The sequence below is a fragment of the Dreissena polymorpha genome, chromosome 7 (assembly GCF_020536995.1).
Source record: "Dreissena polymorpha isolate Duluth1 chromosome 7, UMN_Dpol_1.0, whole genome shotgun sequence".
In the NCBI taxonomy this organism is placed as follows: domain Eukaryota; kingdom Metazoa; phylum Mollusca; class Bivalvia; order Myida; family Dreissenidae; genus Dreissena; species Dreissena polymorpha.
Genome location: NC_068361.1, coordinates 31,949,043 through 31,967,528, shown reverse-complemented (window position 1 = coordinate 31,967,528; position 18,486 = coordinate 31,949,043). Strand labels below are relative to the sequence as shown.

The window sequence follows — 18,486 nt, the reverse complement described above, 5'->3', positions numbered from 1 at the left end:
GACTTTTGCATTAATATCACGTTTAACAATTTTACGTTCAGAATCCTGTAAAGTTAGGATTTTTGCAAATACGGAACAAGTAAACATGTGATAAATAAATTTAGCAAAAATCTGAAATATATATGTAATAGAATAAAAACTTCTTTGCGCATGTTGCTTTCCAACATCACAATTACGAAAATCATTGCAAACTAAATAAATAACTCTCTACGTTTCTATATGATCGACATTCAACTGAGCATTGCTCTGTGAAAAGGGTGTTTAATGCCTGTGCGTAGAGTTTCTTACCAGATTAATCTGCACAGACTATTAGCACAGGCTAATCTGGGACGACACTTTCCACCTAAACTGGATTTTTGCTAAGAAGAGACCTTCTTTAAAGATCAACGGATCCGATTTAAAAATCCTGAAATACACCAATATTATGGGAGATTATAACGTTTAAATGCATTTCCGTATTATAATTCGATTAAAACCATCGTATGCAGCGAGTATACAGCCGATAACTATGCCTATTTTTCGCACTTCGTGATCGAGTCGACATTTTTGTTTAAACCGGAAGTGACGTATGAGTTAACCACTTGCTACGAGTTAATAACAAAGGAAACGGTATCAGCTTTTGTCTTTTTAAAGTATGTCATATAACGTGTTTTTATTTTTCGTAGTACACACACACAGGACATCGCATCTTGACTGTTTAAGTATTTAAGTATAATTTAATCAGACAAATATAAATGACACATTGAAAAGATATAATTATTCCCTGAAACTGATCGACGTACGAATGCCAGTCCAAATTTACTAACCGTTCAAGTTCAACACTTCAACAACGTACTAGTTGAAATAAATAATGTTGTTTTGAAATGAATAATTCTTACGTAAATGGTCGCGTCATTTAATACTAAATGACCGAGAATAGATGTTTTATTTCTTTTGCAAGTATCCTGATATGGCCATTTTGTTGAAACCCGATGTGTTCCCTGCACACGATTTTTTATGGTAAATTGATCTCATTTATGTCGACATTCACTTCAAAGTTTGGATGATCTCATTTCTGTTGTTTTTTTATAAATATTTTTAAATAATTAGTCTTGATTTTATATAAATATGACGCAATTGAATTTTTCTAAACTCTCCACGAGCGAGGTGACTTAATATTATTAATGAGAAATAGCATGTCAAATTTTTACTCTCGATGTTTTTGAAATGGAGAAAACATTCCAACACAACAATATATATGTAGCATACAAGTTTATTGCAACATCTAAAAATATAAATTACCACAGACGCAACAACAGAACAACTTGTAACCTGACGACAAGTTTTAGAAAACTGGACGGAATAAGTAAATGAGCTTTACTAGCACAATGTTGCAATGCAACTTGTTATGGAGTCAAATTAAGTACCTTTAACAAAATGACTTTTAAAACATCTTTTACAGACCAATACTAACACACAAAAAACACTACATGGTCCCAACATTTAAAAATAAAGGTGTTGACATTAACATTTTTATACTAACAGTATAGCACACAATGGGAAAAGTATTATTACAGCATATTTGTCAAAATAATACATTCACATTTTTCAAAAAAATAATTGTAGTTGCTATGTTAATTTGAAACAATACGTGATCAGTGCTTCAGCTAGGTTCTAATTTGTCAAAAGGGCACATTCGTAGACATTGTCATATAAAACTTGGGGCATATCATGTTTTCACGTCGAGTCTGCACAGTCTTATCAGGGACACAGGCTAATATGGGACGAGATATTTTGCGCACGCTTTGTCCCATCTTTCCAGCGCGAGGATTTTTTTAATTAATTACAAACATATATGGAACAGGCTAATCTGGGATGACACCTTACGCACGTACACTAAACCCAGCTGGAGCAATACATGACAAATGGCATGCCAAGTTGTTTCCAATTACTGTAATTAATTAAACCTAGAGCGGTGCAACTGCACTGCTTCATTCTTTAAAATTTTCTTCGCAGATGATGCTAATGGTGGTGGAGAGAACAGAATGGAAGAAGATGCCTGCTTAGCAATCCAGGTGCTCTTGAACTGTTGTTTTAATTGCAGCAATTCAACCATGAGCTCTGTGACATAATCTGAAAAAAGCATCAACAATTTATTTTTTACTACTTGGTTAAACTATGCACATTGAACAAATAAATAAAAATACACATATTATGCATAAAAAACAACAACAACAGTCAACTTAGTCAGTTTCACTGTTAGGTTTTTGTATATTATATATTAGAATGCCAATTTTCTATTTTGCTTAGAAGGACCATTACCATAATTGCAGGCCTCTTTGACAGGTTTCACGACATGGTGTCCCGCCTTGTACTTTGGATACGAAATCCTGTAGCGCTTTTCGCCGTTCTTCGTCTCTGCATGTTTCCTGTGCGCATTAGAAACGGAATGCAGGGCTGCCAGATGCAATCTGGATTACAAAAAATAGCCTTTAATCACAAATTATATCAACAATTACTATTTCATATAACAACAAGGCTTGTCACCATAGGATGACATATGCCCCCTTTTTCCAAATTTGTCTAAACCTAAACGCAAAGTGTTTTTCCACATTTTTCGAAACCTAAACGCAAAGTGTGACGGAATTTCAGACAGACAGACAGACGGACAGTGCGATCACTATATGCCCACCTTCACGGGCATAAAAAGGAACTAAAATCATTTTCACAACTAATGCATATTTATTATGGACATATGCTCATGGGCACTTGATGGTTTATGAACTGCAAATGACAATGTTTATTAGTCAACTAGGATATTAATTTTACTCGAATTAAAGATCATATTTTTGGCTGTTAGAATTTCCGCAACCAATGCCGAATGTAAAAAAACCCAAACCGCATCATAATCAAATGTTGTTCTCATTAAACTTGCACAAATATTTATCAATCGTGTAGGAAATAAACTAATTTTTGCCTTAAAGTTGTAGTTTTATAAATTATTACCACTGGACTATGAAAGACAAAAACAACATGCCTGCGCTAGCTCTTCTGTAGATATAATATTAATCGATCACAATTCATACCTCTGTTTCATTGCTGCATATGAAAAGCAGACAAATTTTGGCGCAAATTGGCAGACCACCTTGTGTTGAGCCTCCAGCATCGAGGTCTGTTCAGCTGGTGACAGCATGCGAATGTCAGAGAGAAGGCGCTTGCTTCCGATGACCAACAGTAATTCCTTGTGCGCCTTCGAGCCTAAAGACAAGTAATAGTCCAACTTTCATGGCAACACATGTCATTGAACAAAATTTCATAATCATTACATTTACATTAATCGGTTGTTAAATATATAATCCAATAAATGTAAATGAAACAAGGGCTGTTTGTAAAACATGCATGCCCCCCATATGGGCTGTCCGTTGTAGTGGCAGCCATTGTGTGAATACGTTTTTGTCACTGTGACCTTAACCTTTGACCTAGTGACCTGAAAATCAATAGGGGTCATCTGCGAGTCACGATCAATGTACCTATGAAGTGTCATGATCCTAGGCAAAAGCGTTCTTGAGTTATCATCCGAAAATCATTTAACTATTTCGGGTCACCGTGACCTTGACCATTGACCTTGTGACCTCAAAATCAATAGGGGTCATCTGCAAGTCATGATCAATCTACCTATGAAGTTTCATGATCCTAGGCATATGCCTTCTTGAGTTATCATCCGAAAACCATTTTACTATTTCGGGTCACCATAACCTTGACCTTTGACCTAGTGACCTCAAAATCAATAGGGATCATCTGCAAGTCATGATCAATGTACCTATGAAGTTTCATGATCCTAGCCCCAAGCGTTTTTGAGTTATCATCCGGAAACCACCTGGTGGACGGACAGACCGACCGACAGACCAACCGACATGTGCAAAGCAATATACCCCCTCTTCTTCGAAGGGGGGCATAATAATTATAAAATTAAACAACATTTTTTTCTGAACACAAATGACCCACTCTTTAGGCCTTTCTAATGTTTGCAATGTTAAATTTGGTAAGATCTTCTTTTGGACACAATGTTCAAAGATTACTTTTAAAGGGGGACTGTGCGATTTTTATATGTTGGTACATTTTAATATATTGATAAAATTATGTTACGATGACACAAAATAGGCAATACAAATTATACATTGAAGACGAATTTCATAAAATGCAGCAAAGACAAGTTAGCGCTGGTTAAAGCCGATGCCGACACTTTTACTCGTATTTGTAAGGAAACGAAATTGTGTCTTTGTGTCTTATGAACTAATCTGCACTAAAACTAAATTTAGATTCACATTGTACATGCATTATATATATGCTGGCGAATTTGGCTGGAAGCCATTTTCAATTTCAGATTTAAATATCTGGCTTATTTCGCATTTTTCGACACATGTTCTTCTTAACTTTTATTTTAATTTATATTGAAATATATGTATAATAAGTTGTTCAGACATTTTATAAAAATTCATAAATAGTTGACAAAATCGTATAGTCCCACTTCAAGGCCTTTGTAGATCAATTGAGTAAAATAATTTTAAAAAAATCCATAAGCAATTGTTAAATTAATATTATTTAAAAAAAAAAAAACATTAGATATAAAAACTTCATAATTACTGGGTTAAGGTTAACAATTTAATACAACCAAATTATTTGACCATGAAAGATTTCACAACCACTAAAATACACATTTCATTATTCAGTGACATTTTTGGACTGGCACCTGAAGAGACTACATATATTTATCACAACATATTTCATCATACCTTTCTTAATCCAGTTCCTCTGTATGGGACTATGGAGGCACTTCGGAAACAAGTCTCCGTGACCTTCGTGTATGTCGGAAACATGGTTTCCAATGGACATCCATCTCGCGACCACCATGTCACCATTGCCAGCACTTGAAGCTGCACAATAATACAGGTGATTCGCAATTGACTGAGCCCACTGTCCAACTAGTTCGCACGTTTTTTTCTTTCCAAGTGCCATCAGCTTCTTTTTGATCCCTTAAAACAAAATGAATTGGTTAAGCAAAATGAATTGGTTAGACAAGTTCTCAAATAAAATGCATATAAACACATATGTTTATAATACTGATATATTTGTTTGTAAATATTAAATGATGTTTTTTCAGTTGTTTGAACAGTTTTCAACAGTAGTTCAGTCATTCAATGGCGGTCATGTACCCTTTTAACACTTTTCCTGGGTGACCTTGTGCACCAGAAGCAACTTAATAAATTAAAAGATTCTCTTTTAATAATAAGAAAGTTAAAAAGGTACCTTTAGCCATATGCCAGGCATCAAACCAATGGCGAACCCGGCCCATCTCCTCTCTCATGAACTTCCTGACTTGGACATGGCGGTCAGTAACCAGGTCTGATACATTTAGCCCGTTGTTGAACAGGTTTGAGAGTGCCCGCTTGAGACCTTCCAGCTCCATGGCATTGCTGTTCTTTACTTCATTACTCTGAAATTTAAAATTCACACATGCCTGATTACTTTATGTAACAACATTCACATAGATATAACTGTTATAGCCTGCTTCATTGTTTTGTTGTTTTTTAGGACTTCAATATCAGAACGACACCATAACAATAACAATAATTAACATAATACCATCAGGTGACATAATACTTTGTTCACTTTATGTTATTGAATAATAACAGATTGAATGATATATTTCTGCATTACACGCACATAATTCTGAAATGTGTAAGAAATTCTTTCATCACTGCAAATCGCAACCATTACAACTCTTTTATATATGACAAAATCCATTTGTAAACTAAGTTCTGCTGTATATTTGAGATTTTAATGGCGATGTTATTTTTTAACTAGAGCTTTGTCACAGACGTGAAGAATACCCCCACATGCCGCATTGACACAGAATATTTTGCAATAGGGAACCCATGCTGAATGTGTAAAACACACTTAGTGACCCCATGACCTAGTTTTTGGCCCAGCAAGGCCCATGTTCAAACTTGTCCTAGAGATCATCTAGGTTAAAGTTTTGACCAAGTTTGGTAAAGATTGGATGAAAACTACTTAAATTAGAGAGCGGACAACATGCTGAATGATTTAAGCGCACTAAGTGACCCTGTGACCTAGATTTTGACCCGGTAAGACCCAAATACAAACTTGACCGAGACATCATCTAGAAACAACTTCTGACCAAGTTTGGTGAAGATCGGATGAAAACAACTTAAATTAAAGAGCGAACACTGAATACTGACTAAACGACAGACAGACTAACCAACAGACAAACGGACGAGCTGACTCTTTTATACTTCGTTTGTGGGGGTATACTCAAGCTTTGTGTTGAGATGAAACTAGTTTCAATTATTGGTCAATAATACTGCTTTACTGGCATGTCTGTGCCCTTAAAATTGTAAACATACCTGAACAAGCTGCACATCAAGGACATGTCCAGTTTCCAGGTCCATCAGTGTGTAGGATCCATACTTGGATGTATGGCCTGGGGAACAATGGCGAGCATCACCTCCTAGCCTCAGAGAACGGCCTTCGCACATCTGGAACATTTTTTTCTGGGTTCGTTTCCAGATGTTATCAACTGCTGTTAGGATGTAAGATGACTGGATGCGTGTGAATGTTCTGTATTTAATAAAAGGCACTTTGAGAAAGTCCAGACAGTTCAAAAATTGTCTTATTGAAACGCCACTAAAAAATATTGCTCCAGCACCAAGAAGGTTTATGAGAGGTGTTCCATTGACTGTCGGAGCACTATCCCAGTTTCTAATGTGACCGGTTCCGCAGAGAGTGGAAATCTTCAGCTGTCCCCCACGCACCGACTTACGAGTAATGGAACATTTGTCGCCGCAAACACTGCACATAAGCAGTAACGGGAGCAAACAACTCTCATATACAAAATAAGGTCTGTCAGGATATTCAGGATTGCTGTTCCTGAAAGGAGATTACGATGCAAAACTTTGAATTTGGTTTACATGTTAACTTAACGATTACTACGAAAAAAAGTTGAAAATGAATGCATTTCTTACAAGCAAAGTATAGGAAATTCACAGACATTTACAATAGACACATGTATACATGTTTGCAAATCAAAAAAAAAAATGCTTATTGCCATGGCACTCATCAAAACATTTATACACGGACAAGATTTATTAACTAATGCATAGAACTTCAGTTTTCTGTACTATAAAAGAAGATTAACATCATCAAAACATTTTAATATATCTGTTAGTTGTAGTAAACTGACATGTTTCTATCATAATTCCAGTTTAACTTTGATGATAAATGTTATATAGTAAAATGCATCATGTTTCAAACATAATTCCAGTTTAAATTTGATGATACATCTTATATAGTGAGATTTTCCAAGAGAGTATGTTAGCTATTGACAACACACATATATAATTACGTACAGATAAAGGTAGCAAATAGACTGCATGGCGTTTCTAAAAATATTAGTATAATTGCACAAAGTAGAAAGTAAAAAGCATTCATGAACATGCCATTTCTACAAGCAAGTCTATTTTAAATACATACCAAACCTCCTCTTCTTCCTCCTCATCATCTGACATCAATTCCTCCTCAGAGTCATAATCAGGCTCCCAATCAGGATCCTTCTCTGAACTGTCAAAGTCATCATCATGGATATCATCCTCCGTGTCTTCCTCCTCAAAGTGTCCCTCGACCTCAGCCTCAGAATCAAATAAAGCCGGTTCAGTAGCCGAGTCCACCATGTTGGCGATAGCCTGCACGTTTTTGTTTTTCCGGTCTGGTTTTATGTTAAAACCCTTATTTTCAGTTGGTCGAAACACTACCGTCTGTAATTAAAACATAAGTTTTTGCTACAGTGTATGCATACTTTTTTTGTTATAGAATAATTGATTGAAATTGGTGGCTTGCATATCTGCATGATTTAAACTAAAAGGGTAAATATATACACAATTCAAACATATGTTGAGTAAAAATATGATCAAAATGATGTAACATGCCAAGTTGCCAACTGACAGAAATCAAATTGCTTCTTCCTTTAATGAAGTAAAAAATGTGTGCTTAACATCCCTAAGCATTTAATAAATACAAACATCTGTTCAAAATAATAATTAACTTTTTCACTAGACACTGTGAAATGTGATTGGAAATTTTGGAACAGAATATTGTTTGCATTTATTATTTAGTGTCCTCACCTCTGTAGTCTGAGTAGCTTTTGAACAATGACTGGGTGTCAACAAATCAGGTTCGTCAAGGCTTGCAGGAGTCTCCGCGACTAGTGATTCTGCAGACAACTCACTCTCTGCCAACTTCAGTACCTCATCCACCTGACAAATAATGACATGATATAATAAATCAGAGTTTCATACATGTGTTGCTGTACCTTTGATATTGTTCATTTTAGTAGATTTTATATCTAATTATAACTGGCAACAAATATGTGTGTTCTAAAAACACTGTATTATGTGAATTGAGAATAAGACATCAAACAGGGAATGGACATCATTTTGGTGATTTTCTCAAACAAAACTATTCATTTCATGATCTACATTTATTTTTGCAATATAATATTAGTATCTTTAATTAAAGCTTTATACCGGTAAGCAATTTTTCATGACTATTCATTAAAAATTATTTTATTTTTTTTCATTTTAACTGTATTTTAAAACTGTGTCCATGCGCAGCATTATGGCGCATTTCATGAGAATTTGTTTTTTAATTAATAAAAAAATCAAGTTTTGAAGAAAAATCTATTTAAATGATGCCAGTATTTATGCAAGTATCTGTTTTAATTATAATTTGTCAAACTAAATAAATACAATATATAAAAAAATATCCCAATTAAAATAATACAGTGTTTTAATTAAAAGAAAGCATAAAGACAAGAGACAAGAATAAAATTGTAGATTGTTGTTCTCAATTAAAATGTTATTTATATTTATGCAATTTATTTCCTATCTATTTATTAATACTGTGCTATCTACTAGTGCAGTATGTTGTATATTCAGTTGTTATGATTACTGCAGTCTGATAATCTGTTTGTTTTATTACTGTCTGTGCCAAATACAATTTTAAACAGTAGATCACTGATAACAATACTTGACTTTACAGAAACAAAGAGGAGCATCTATTTTATGACACCAGCTTGATTTATGGCAGCTGTAGGGTGGTAATACACCACATTCTGCCAACTTGGTGCCTTGTTGGCATGGTGATTTGTACAAGTTCAGCTAGTTTAGTGACCAACTTATTTTGTACAGAAACCACCTAATTGAATCAACTTTATAAATAAAATATAAAAATGATAACCCGAAAAAGCTTATTTAATTTTACACATATTATAATGCTGTCATTTATTTTCTACAAGATTTGTAACACAAAATTGTAAAATAAAGTAAACTTTGTATTCATAATAGTAAAACTACATGTTTTTCTTTTTTCCACTTCAGAAATTAATCAAACAACACACCTTTAGTACATTGAATGCTATAATGAAATCTCAAAATGGCTAAAGCCCATAAGGAGCAAAATGAGTTTATTACACTGAAAACTGTTTCCAATGCAATTAATGCATGTAACAATATTAATTTGAAAATATAACATTTATTCAGTCTTCATGCCAATTATAAGCCAGACATCCCGGGTCTGGTAAGATGTTATTTGGGCTTCTAGAAATTAATAATTTATATAGTCAGGCTATTGGATTTTTCTCCTGTTTCTAATATAGAACAATGATTTTGGCTAAATATATTACCCTGAAGACTGAAATTGAACTGTTATTTAAATTATCATGGCACTACCAGTAGCCTAAATAGCCATCAGCTACTAAGTACTAGAATCAGTTGCTGTTCAATTTATGAAAACACAAAAAAATCAAGATGCATTTTATGATTCACACTACATGAAGAATAATTGGTATATAAATAATAAAACACCTGTAGGCTTCTAATTCAAATTTCTTTTTTATTCTTTTAACAGTTAAATGGCACACTATTTCTAACTTATCATCTCTTTTTCTAAACCAGCATTAATACATTATTGGAAGTCTGAATGGATTTACTAAAAAGCCCTTGCGTTTTCACATTTTAAACAATAAAAAGACAAGCAACACATTATTAATTGAATTTTTGGTAAATAGGTAGAAAATATGGCTTGTCAGCAACTGCTTTACATTAGAACTTGAGCTAAATTAACCGTGGTGAAAAACAGTAAGAGGTCGCGGTGGTGTAGTGGATGCGGTGTCCGCCTAGCGATCGAGAGTTCCTGGGTTCGCTCCCTACTCAGGGAGCTTTCTCATTATCTCCGCCATATACACCAAGTACTGGTTCTTCCCAGGAAATGGACTCATTAGTGTCCACTGCTTGAAATGCTAATTGTGTCGACTAGCAGTATATATAGATAGATACATTTTTGTATTAAGATCGAAATGTGTCGATTTCAAACTGATGCCTATCAAAACACTTACAATAAATAATTAGATCTTGCCGTACTGCCAAAGTCAGTTTGGTTACTAGCTGCCAACTATTCTAACTACATACAATGATTTTTAATTCAAAAGTATTTTTTACATTGTCAGTGTTTGAGCTTTTTGAAATAACATAGAACTTGTGGTATTAATATGCATATCTGATCATTGACCTTATTAATTTAGTTCTTACCGTTTTGCGATTTCTCTTGGCAAAAGCACCATAGGTGTCACGTTTCCGTTTGGGGGCTCCTAACTCGTCTGGCTTTAGGGCTTTCGGCTGTAATGCCTTGAAGTTGTCCGTGTCAGGGAACAAAGTTGGCACTGCATCAGGATGCAGCGACAGTCTCATCCCAAAGCCCGCACTCGCCATCACACTCGGGGGGTGGACAAAGCACTTATCCTCAAAATGTTTTATGCAGAGTTTTGCATATTTGCTTGGCGTAAAGTCAACCACCTTTCCGTCGATAATCCTTCGTGAATTCACGGCTAGAATCCATTTTCGCCTAATACTTTCGTCCTTTGGGAAGCCGAAGAATCCTTTCTTCTCCGTTTGCTTTTCAGGTCGAGCATTGCAGCCAAACGCTGCACATTGCACCATCTTATAAATCAGTTAATCCTCAATGTCATGTAAAAGTTCGACTCGTAATCAACACAAAAGAGATTATAAATTAATTATATGCAAGTGAATGATCAACACAATCCTGTAATCCTTGAAGTTTTGAGGGAAATTTGCATGCTTCAGTGCATAGACATGGGAATATTCGTCATGCGCTGTGGTGCACACATACGTCATCGGGGTAAAATAGCGGCGAAAATTGCCGAACGCGTTACGGAAATTCCCGATCATCAAAATCATCGTTTTTTTAGCTCTAACTTTTTTTATTTTTTTTATTTTTTTACTTTGTTGTGATAATATGGTATTACTTTATAAAATATGAACAGTTAGTCAGATTTCTTCTGTTGACCTTTAAACGAAACATATCATTACAGCGGAAAGTGTCGTCCCTGAAAAGCCTTCGACCGGAAAATGAAAGCTTACTTATTTTTGTGCGAAACATAGCAATTCATACTTTGTTTATTGTTGAAATGGTGTATAACAGTTCATGATAAAAAATTAAAAATGTTGACAAAGAAATTAACGGCAAACATGCCATCTCTTAACCCATTTATGCCTAGCGTCCTGAAAAAAGGACATTGCAAACAGCGTAGACCCAGATGAGACGCCGCATAATGCGGCGTCTCATCTGGGTCTGCGCTGTTTGCTTAAATGAATTTCTTTATGAAATATTCTAAATATAGAAATAAATATACTTGACACCCCTAATTTTGGAAATAAATTGATCCAATTTAGAAGGATGGGAGAGTCCACTTGGCATAAATGGGTTAAGCAATTTGATTTCAAATACAAATTACAATCCCCTTTACACCAGTTTTATATTCACGCTGATTTGTCAAATATTTAAACATATTGAACCCCGTACACACTGCATTTAAAATCAAATGTGTCTTACAAACGCCAAACAAAAATATTAATTTCGATGCAATATAAGCTATGCATTTCCACTATAGCTTACAATGAAACTCAAGAAACTATATCAGTAGAAAGCAATCCTTTTATTATCCACTAGTTTAATGCTTACAGTGCTGGAACCGAATTTTGAAGGCCTTTTCAAACAGTTTGGATCCAGGTGAGACGCAACAGAACGTGGCGTCTCATCATGGTCCAACATTCTGCTATTCTGATAGTATTCTTTGAAAAAAAATCTAAGAAAATGCTAATTTTAGAAATTCAGCAGACGACATTTTTGCAGACGACAAGTTTCCCAGCATGCAAAGGGTTAATAACGAACACCAATGTTGAAGATACAAGGGTTAAAACTGGGATCACTGTCGTAGGACGGACTATGCAAAACACTGGACGTTTAAACCGGTTTAAGGGCGAACAAAATACTTCACGTTTTCCACAAAACACAATCACGAACAAAACGCGCGTCTAAAACAAGTTTTATCAAATGGAACTATGCAGAGACAGGAAATGAAAAAACACACATGTTTAAATGACTGGCGCGTATAGAATATAACCTATTTTGGTGTCATAAGGACTAAAGTATCGGATATCTATAAAAGGGACCTTTTCAAGTTTTTGCAATTTGACAAAAAATGAAAAAAAACAACATGTTTCAGATTCGCAAATACGTTGTAGTTATGATATTTCTGTTGTTGTCGTTATATTTTGTAATACTACGAGGATTGCTTATTTAAAGTATAAAATACATCACTCATATCAGCACGGATGGCCGAGTGGTCTAAGCGTATGACTTTTACTTCAGGGTCAGTGGTTCGAGCCCAGTTGAGGGTTACTTTTTTCTTCTTTAATTTTATTCTTATTTGTTATACCTCAGTCACAAATAGACACCGATCACCGTCCGATCACCGGCCGACGTATTTTTTTCCGCTCATCGGGCTGGCGACCGGCCGATGATCGCACGGAAACCGGGCCAATTTGTAGCATCGGGCGGCGTCCGGATTAATTTTAAGTTTCACTTAAAAATTTACCCGACGTCGGGCCCGGGAAGGAATCGAGTTGAGATCAAACAAGATCGGACGATCAACGCACGGGTATCGCCTGGCGATCGCCCGACATCGGATTCATTGAACGTGTATCGGCAAAAGTAAAGGTATTTCCCAGAGGCATATACATCGGCCGGCGACCGTCTGATTGCCGGAGGGCCTCCGCACGATGCCCGCCGGACGCCGGACGATGCTCGCTATGATACACGTACAATAAATCCGATGTCGGCCGCACGCCGGGCGATAACCGTTCGTTAATCGTCCGATCTTTTTTCGACCTCAACTCGATTCCTTCCCGGGCCCGATGTCGGGTAAAACAAACTGTGATATAAAAAATTAATCCGGACGCCGCCCGATGCTACAAAATGACCCGATGTGCGTGCGATCATCGGCCGGCACCATCCCGATGAGCGGAAAAACATGTCGGCCGCTGATCGGACGGTGATCGGTGTCTATTTGTGACTGAGGTTTTAAACTTTGTCACTCATCGGACGGCGGACGGCTCCGACGTGTCCAATCTTCCCGATGCCTGGAGATCGGACACATCGGCCGGCGACCGGATTATTTGTGACTGTGGCATTATACTGGAGCTTTATAGATCCAATGTTTACATTTATCAATATAAAGCACTGAATGACAAACTTCGATACATGCCACAATCTGTGGAAATGTCCCTTCAAGAACTTAAACCTATACTACACTTCGTTGAATTTCACCTGTTTCCGACCCCGAACGATCTCCTTGTATTTTCTAGAAAGATGGTAAAGATCAAAACAAGATATCGACTCACCAAATTTAATTGCCTCGGTGGTATAGAGGTAAAGCATATTTTACATCGAGAAATCATTCTAATAAACGTTTTGTTATTTTTAAATTATAGACTTATTCAAAATTATTGTGCTGTTAATAAAAAAATTAAAAGTCATTTAATAAGTGTGAACAAGTCCATGTATGTCTAAAGGCGATATTCCCCTGTCTTTTACATGATAAATAATGTATGGGCAAGTTCAGGCGAGTAATTTCTTCCTTATATGTGTAGATACCACGTAAATCAATAGTTTTTTATGATATGAGTTGATTATGGACTATGCATCATTGTCACATATTTAACCAAACGTTTTACAATTTATCGATTATGGAACCTATATACTTCTCTTAATAATTATCAGTTTTAAAGACATAAAAATAAACTAAGCAATATGAACTATTAATGGCCCAATTGCTTTTGTTTTGAAATAATGTTCTACATGTAAAGCATCCTTGCATCAAATAATGATAGTTGCCTATAATTACGTTGTTTTATAAGTGTATGCATAATTTAAATTCCCAATGCAGAGTGTCTATGGTACATTCATTCGTGCAAATGTGAAGCTGAAGTTGTAAAACTGGACAAGTATTATATTAATCAACAAGGATACTGCATAAAAATATCTACGCTCCCAGTTTATACTTTACATACTTCATGATTTTATGCGCTTATGGCAAGTGATCGATATATTGTCTGAGGGGATATAAGAACACGTGTGTGCTTATATTTTTAGAAAAAAAAACAACTAAATAAAATGTGGTATTACATTTATAAACCTTAAAATGAAAAGGGGTTATGTTTGAAAGTAGAAGCCTACATATAGCTCTGACGAAAATAAGAAAATGAGCAACCAAAGTTTAAAGTAAATTTTTGGCATATAGGTAAAAGTTATAGGTTGTTGCTGGTTGTTTTGGTTGTTTCATGACCTTATTGTAACCATTAGGAGTCTTGAAAAGTTCACCGAAGAGGATTATAATAACGTGTCCACTCAGATTTAACCTATTTATGCCTGGTTGACAACCTCATCGAAAATATGAGAATAGAGCTCACATTTTATTTCGAAATTCAATTCGATCGTCAAAATAGGTCAAATAATTATAAGTAAATAAAATACGACAATAAAGTTCCAGTGTTAAGGAAAAATACATTGGGCAAGTTTTATTATACTAAGGATTTCTTTATTCGTCTGAACAATTTCGAAACTCGTGAGAAGCACATTTAAAGTTCAGATAATAATCAACCATACTTCTTCACATTTCGACCTGAAAAACCTGTAAAACAAAACATATTTATGTGGTATGACATAACCATGTACATAACAATTTCTTAACTTTAAATGATACAAATCATGAATTATGGCCATACATAACTTCTTTATCGTTGCAAAGTAAATACTATTGATGACAAAGGTATTCATATTGTATGAACAAATACCATTAAAATAACACGCACGATGCGGCAGATAAGTAAACACATTGATTTATTTGTCGAACTTTAACAAGTACATACAATTAATCATTGCTTCTGAGTGGATATGTAAATATTCATATGAAAAATGTAAATTTTGTAATGACATGTCTTTGCAAAATTCTTGGGCTATAAGCAAAGTTCTAATCGGAAGCGACTCGGCCAATGTAGTGTTTGACCTAGTCTCTAGCATAAGAACATGTAAATACCAGACACGATATTTGCATGTGCAGATACTAATATTACGTTCAATGGAAGATTATAAGGGTCGTCTTATACACATACACTTATATCAAATTATGGTCACAATGGTGATTACAAAACAGTGTGAATACAAAACTAAATAAAATGTTGTTTCAATGCAAGCCGATGTGCTAGATTTCCGGATCGTATATCAAGAAATCATGACATTAATGTGTCCACGTTGTAAATAAATTATAATATCAAAAAAACATTCAAACATTTTACAAAGAACTTTATAAACGACCCTTAAAATGGTATGACCTGCTGATTTAGACCTTGTTAAAGCCATCACACTAGCAAGTAAACAACGCCTCTTTTAATGAAAACATTTATTGGAAGATCAATGTTTCTGTTTTAAAATAACAAAAAACAACAACAAACAACACACAATAACCCATAAAACGCTATCGTACAATTTAACTTTCTCATTTGCACATAGTTATATATTCGGGTCTTAATTGACCAATTTGTATATCTAATCAGATGCCTATATATTATTCGCTTATGGCATCTGATGATATAGTTGAACGGGTCAATTTCAATGGATATAAGCCAAACTTATTTACATAACGAGAGACATGATTGGTTGTAAGACGAACAAATTAAACGTCAACAGCACGTGATCTCTTATGCGATATCAGCAGATGGTATCTGCGACTAATAATTAAGCGGAAATAATGATTTGAATTTAAAGGGAATGGAACATTAAGAAAACTCGTTAAAATTTTTAGTGAAATGAAGATGATTGTTTCACTATATCAACTTACTTATCAGCGTCTTGTAGTGCTTTAATATCAGCATTCACCTGTAAAAGGTAGAATCATGGCTATCAGGCATTATGTTTGCAAACAAATTATATTTTAACTTTTGGGACATTTACTGCGAAAATGAAGCGCGAAAAAGATAAGATATTACGCTTGCAATCTTTACAAAACGAAACCTTTCACTCGTTCTTAGTTACAAAAAGTGTACTGTTAAACTTTGCAAAACGTATTACATGTCCAAATTTGCTTTCTTGTGTGACCGACCTAAAACACAAAATCACGTCATCAGACTTTTACGCTTATCAACATCATCGTCAATAGCATTACTATTTGGTCAATCGTTAAACGTCTTTGATGAGAGTTCGAGCCAACCGGAAACTCGAGCCAAGCGAGTTCGAGTCATCGGATTTCGACTGTACAATGATGAATCCAAACACTGAAGAATCAAAGTTATTCAGAGAGTGAACATTATTTTTATTTCTTACCTGATACGTTTCCGCACAAATTTGCGTTGCAATCATCCGTTGTGTCGCAGCACCTGAACATACCAATCAAAGCACTGATAAACCGTGACTATGTAGTGGGTAATCTATTAACATCTTTTGTCGCATTCCGAACCTTTCAAGGTTTTATCGGTGAATTTTAAGTTTGTTATTAAGTAATGATGCTCATCTAACATGCGATGTACCTAAAATCAGTATGAATATTTTGAAGCAACTTAAGAAACATTTAATAATAAATGATGCCCTTTAAAACAAATATTGTACAATGTATAAGACCTTTAAATAGAGTTTTGCAAGCTTGAGTTTAAATCGTTTGCAATACTATTCTATATTTGTAAGATTTCTCAAAGTTTTCTAAAATAAAAAAATGCAGAGATACGTAGATTATATCTAACACAGTTTGTGAAACTTATACATCCTATACTTAATAAGAATGTGGGAAAGTAGTAAAAGAAAAGAAAAGAATATGTGCACAATATCAGCCGATAATTAACAGTTATTGTCAATATTTGAATTCTATTTTTTTGTATTATATAATCTATTTTTTAAAACATGGTCATAAGCATGATTTATCTTTATAAATTGTATACAATAATGATTTTATCATGACATTAAATGTGAGGTAACTTTTGGGGTAAATTATTTGACAACACATGACTCAATTGATTTTCATATTACTACATACTGTCTTAATGATGGGATTTTTACCGGTTTCACTTTGTTTGAAATCGACTTATTCTTTGATGTTTGGTACGCCTGATGCATAGCTGTCATCTATTGCAAGCAGACACAACATTATAAAAGTATTTATTTAGCAATACAAGATAACGATTGATGCAAAGCATCAAAGGGCGTCGGGAATTTCAGTGTAAAAGGCACTCAATGAAGTTACATGGAACGATTTTTTTTCTTATGTAAATATTAATATATTGGCCGATTATTTTAAGCAAAATAGAAAAAGCTACTGGTATAACCATTATCTATGATTTTGTGTTATAACTCCCAAATAACCATTATCTATGATGTTGTGTTATAACCCCCAAATAACCATTATCTATGATTTTGTGTTGTAACCCCTAAATATTTCATAGTTCATTTTATTTACATTGGTTTCCTTTTTTTTACTGGCATCCGTGTGCAGTTTTCATTAATGGAACAGAACTGTGTAGGTTTTAAAAAATCTGCTTCATCTTGTAAGCGTGATAACATATTTTTCTCAACTTCAAGGGGAGGTGATTCTGAACTTATTCTTACGTTGGTCATTTACGATAGGGGTTGAGTACTCATTGATATGAAAACACTGTACAAGTTTTAATGTGTTTACGAACCCCACCCGCTCACACATATATTTCATGGGCATAATAAAAACAAAAAATAGTTACAATAAAATAGCATATTTATTTAAACTAAAATGTCTACATCAAAACAACAAAGTTAACATAGAACACAAATAAAATAATTTGATTCTACTGGGGCACGAACCTTGGGCCTCTCACATGTGAAGCGAGCGTGTAACCACTACACTACGGAATCGCTTAAAAAATCACCTTCTAACTAAGATATTAATAAGCTATTAATAGTCGGTTTAAATGTAAACCCGGAAGTTTAAACGCTGGATAGTAAGCGGGGTTAAAGGTCCATACCAAAGGGTCCATACCACTGGCAAGAAACGGGTCAGGC

At 34.8% G+C, this 18,486-nt stretch overlaps 2 protein-coding genes across 4 annotated transcripts in view; both read right to left on the bottom strand.

The window, feature by feature from the left end:
• Positions 1-1,290: 1,290 nt before the first annotated feature.
• LOC127840147 (uncharacterized) lies at positions 1,291-11,309 on the bottom strand. Its single transcript, XM_052368625.1, has 9 exons — positions 10,641-11,309; positions 8,178-8,309; positions 7,531-7,811; positions 6,405-6,927; positions 5,287-5,473; positions 4,773-5,012; positions 3,066-3,237; positions 2,302-2,450; positions 1,291-2,112 (listed from the first exon to the last, which is right to left on the bottom strand). Exons 1-9 carry the CDS (start codon positions 11,046-11,048, stop codon positions 1,937-1,939), a joined length of 2,268 nt encoding a protein of 755 aa, XP_052224585.1. The 5' UTR covers positions 11,049-11,309; the 3' UTR covers positions 1,291-1,936.
• A 3,672-nt stretch (positions 11,310-14,981) lies between these two features.
• The window catches only part of LOC127838605 (cysteine-rich, acidic integral membrane protein-like), a 28,957-nt gene continuing 25,452 nt past the window's right edge, over positions 14,982-18,486 (bottom strand). For all 3 annotated transcript variants that reach the window (XM_052366435.1, XM_052366437.1, XM_052366436.1), the window contains 3 exons: positions 16,789-16,841; positions 16,307-16,344; positions 14,982-15,100 (listed from right to left, as the gene is read on the bottom strand). In XM_052366435.1, coding sequence (XP_052222395.1) covers positions 16,334-16,344; positions 16,789-16,841 — 64 coding nt within the window. In that variant the 3' untranslated portion in view covers positions 14,982-15,100; positions 16,307-16,333. The remainder of the gene's footprint in view (positions 15,101-16,306; positions 16,345-16,788; positions 16,842-18,486) is intronic.

Bases quoted from the DNA above. Each gene is read 5' to 3' on its own strand.
- LOC127840147 (XM_052368625.1), bottom strand. From the start codon at position 11,048: ATGGTGCAATGTGCAGCGTTTGGCTGCAATGCTCGACCTGAAAAGCAA. The intron at 8,310-10,640 runs GTAAGAACTAAA...ATTATTTGTCAG, and splicing joins CCAAGAGAAATCGCAAAACG to GTGGATGAGGTACTGAAGTT. The intron at 2,451-3,065 runs GTATGAATTGTG...TTTGTAATCCAG, and splicing joins TATGCAGCAATGAAACAGAG to ATTGCATCTGGCAGCCCTGC.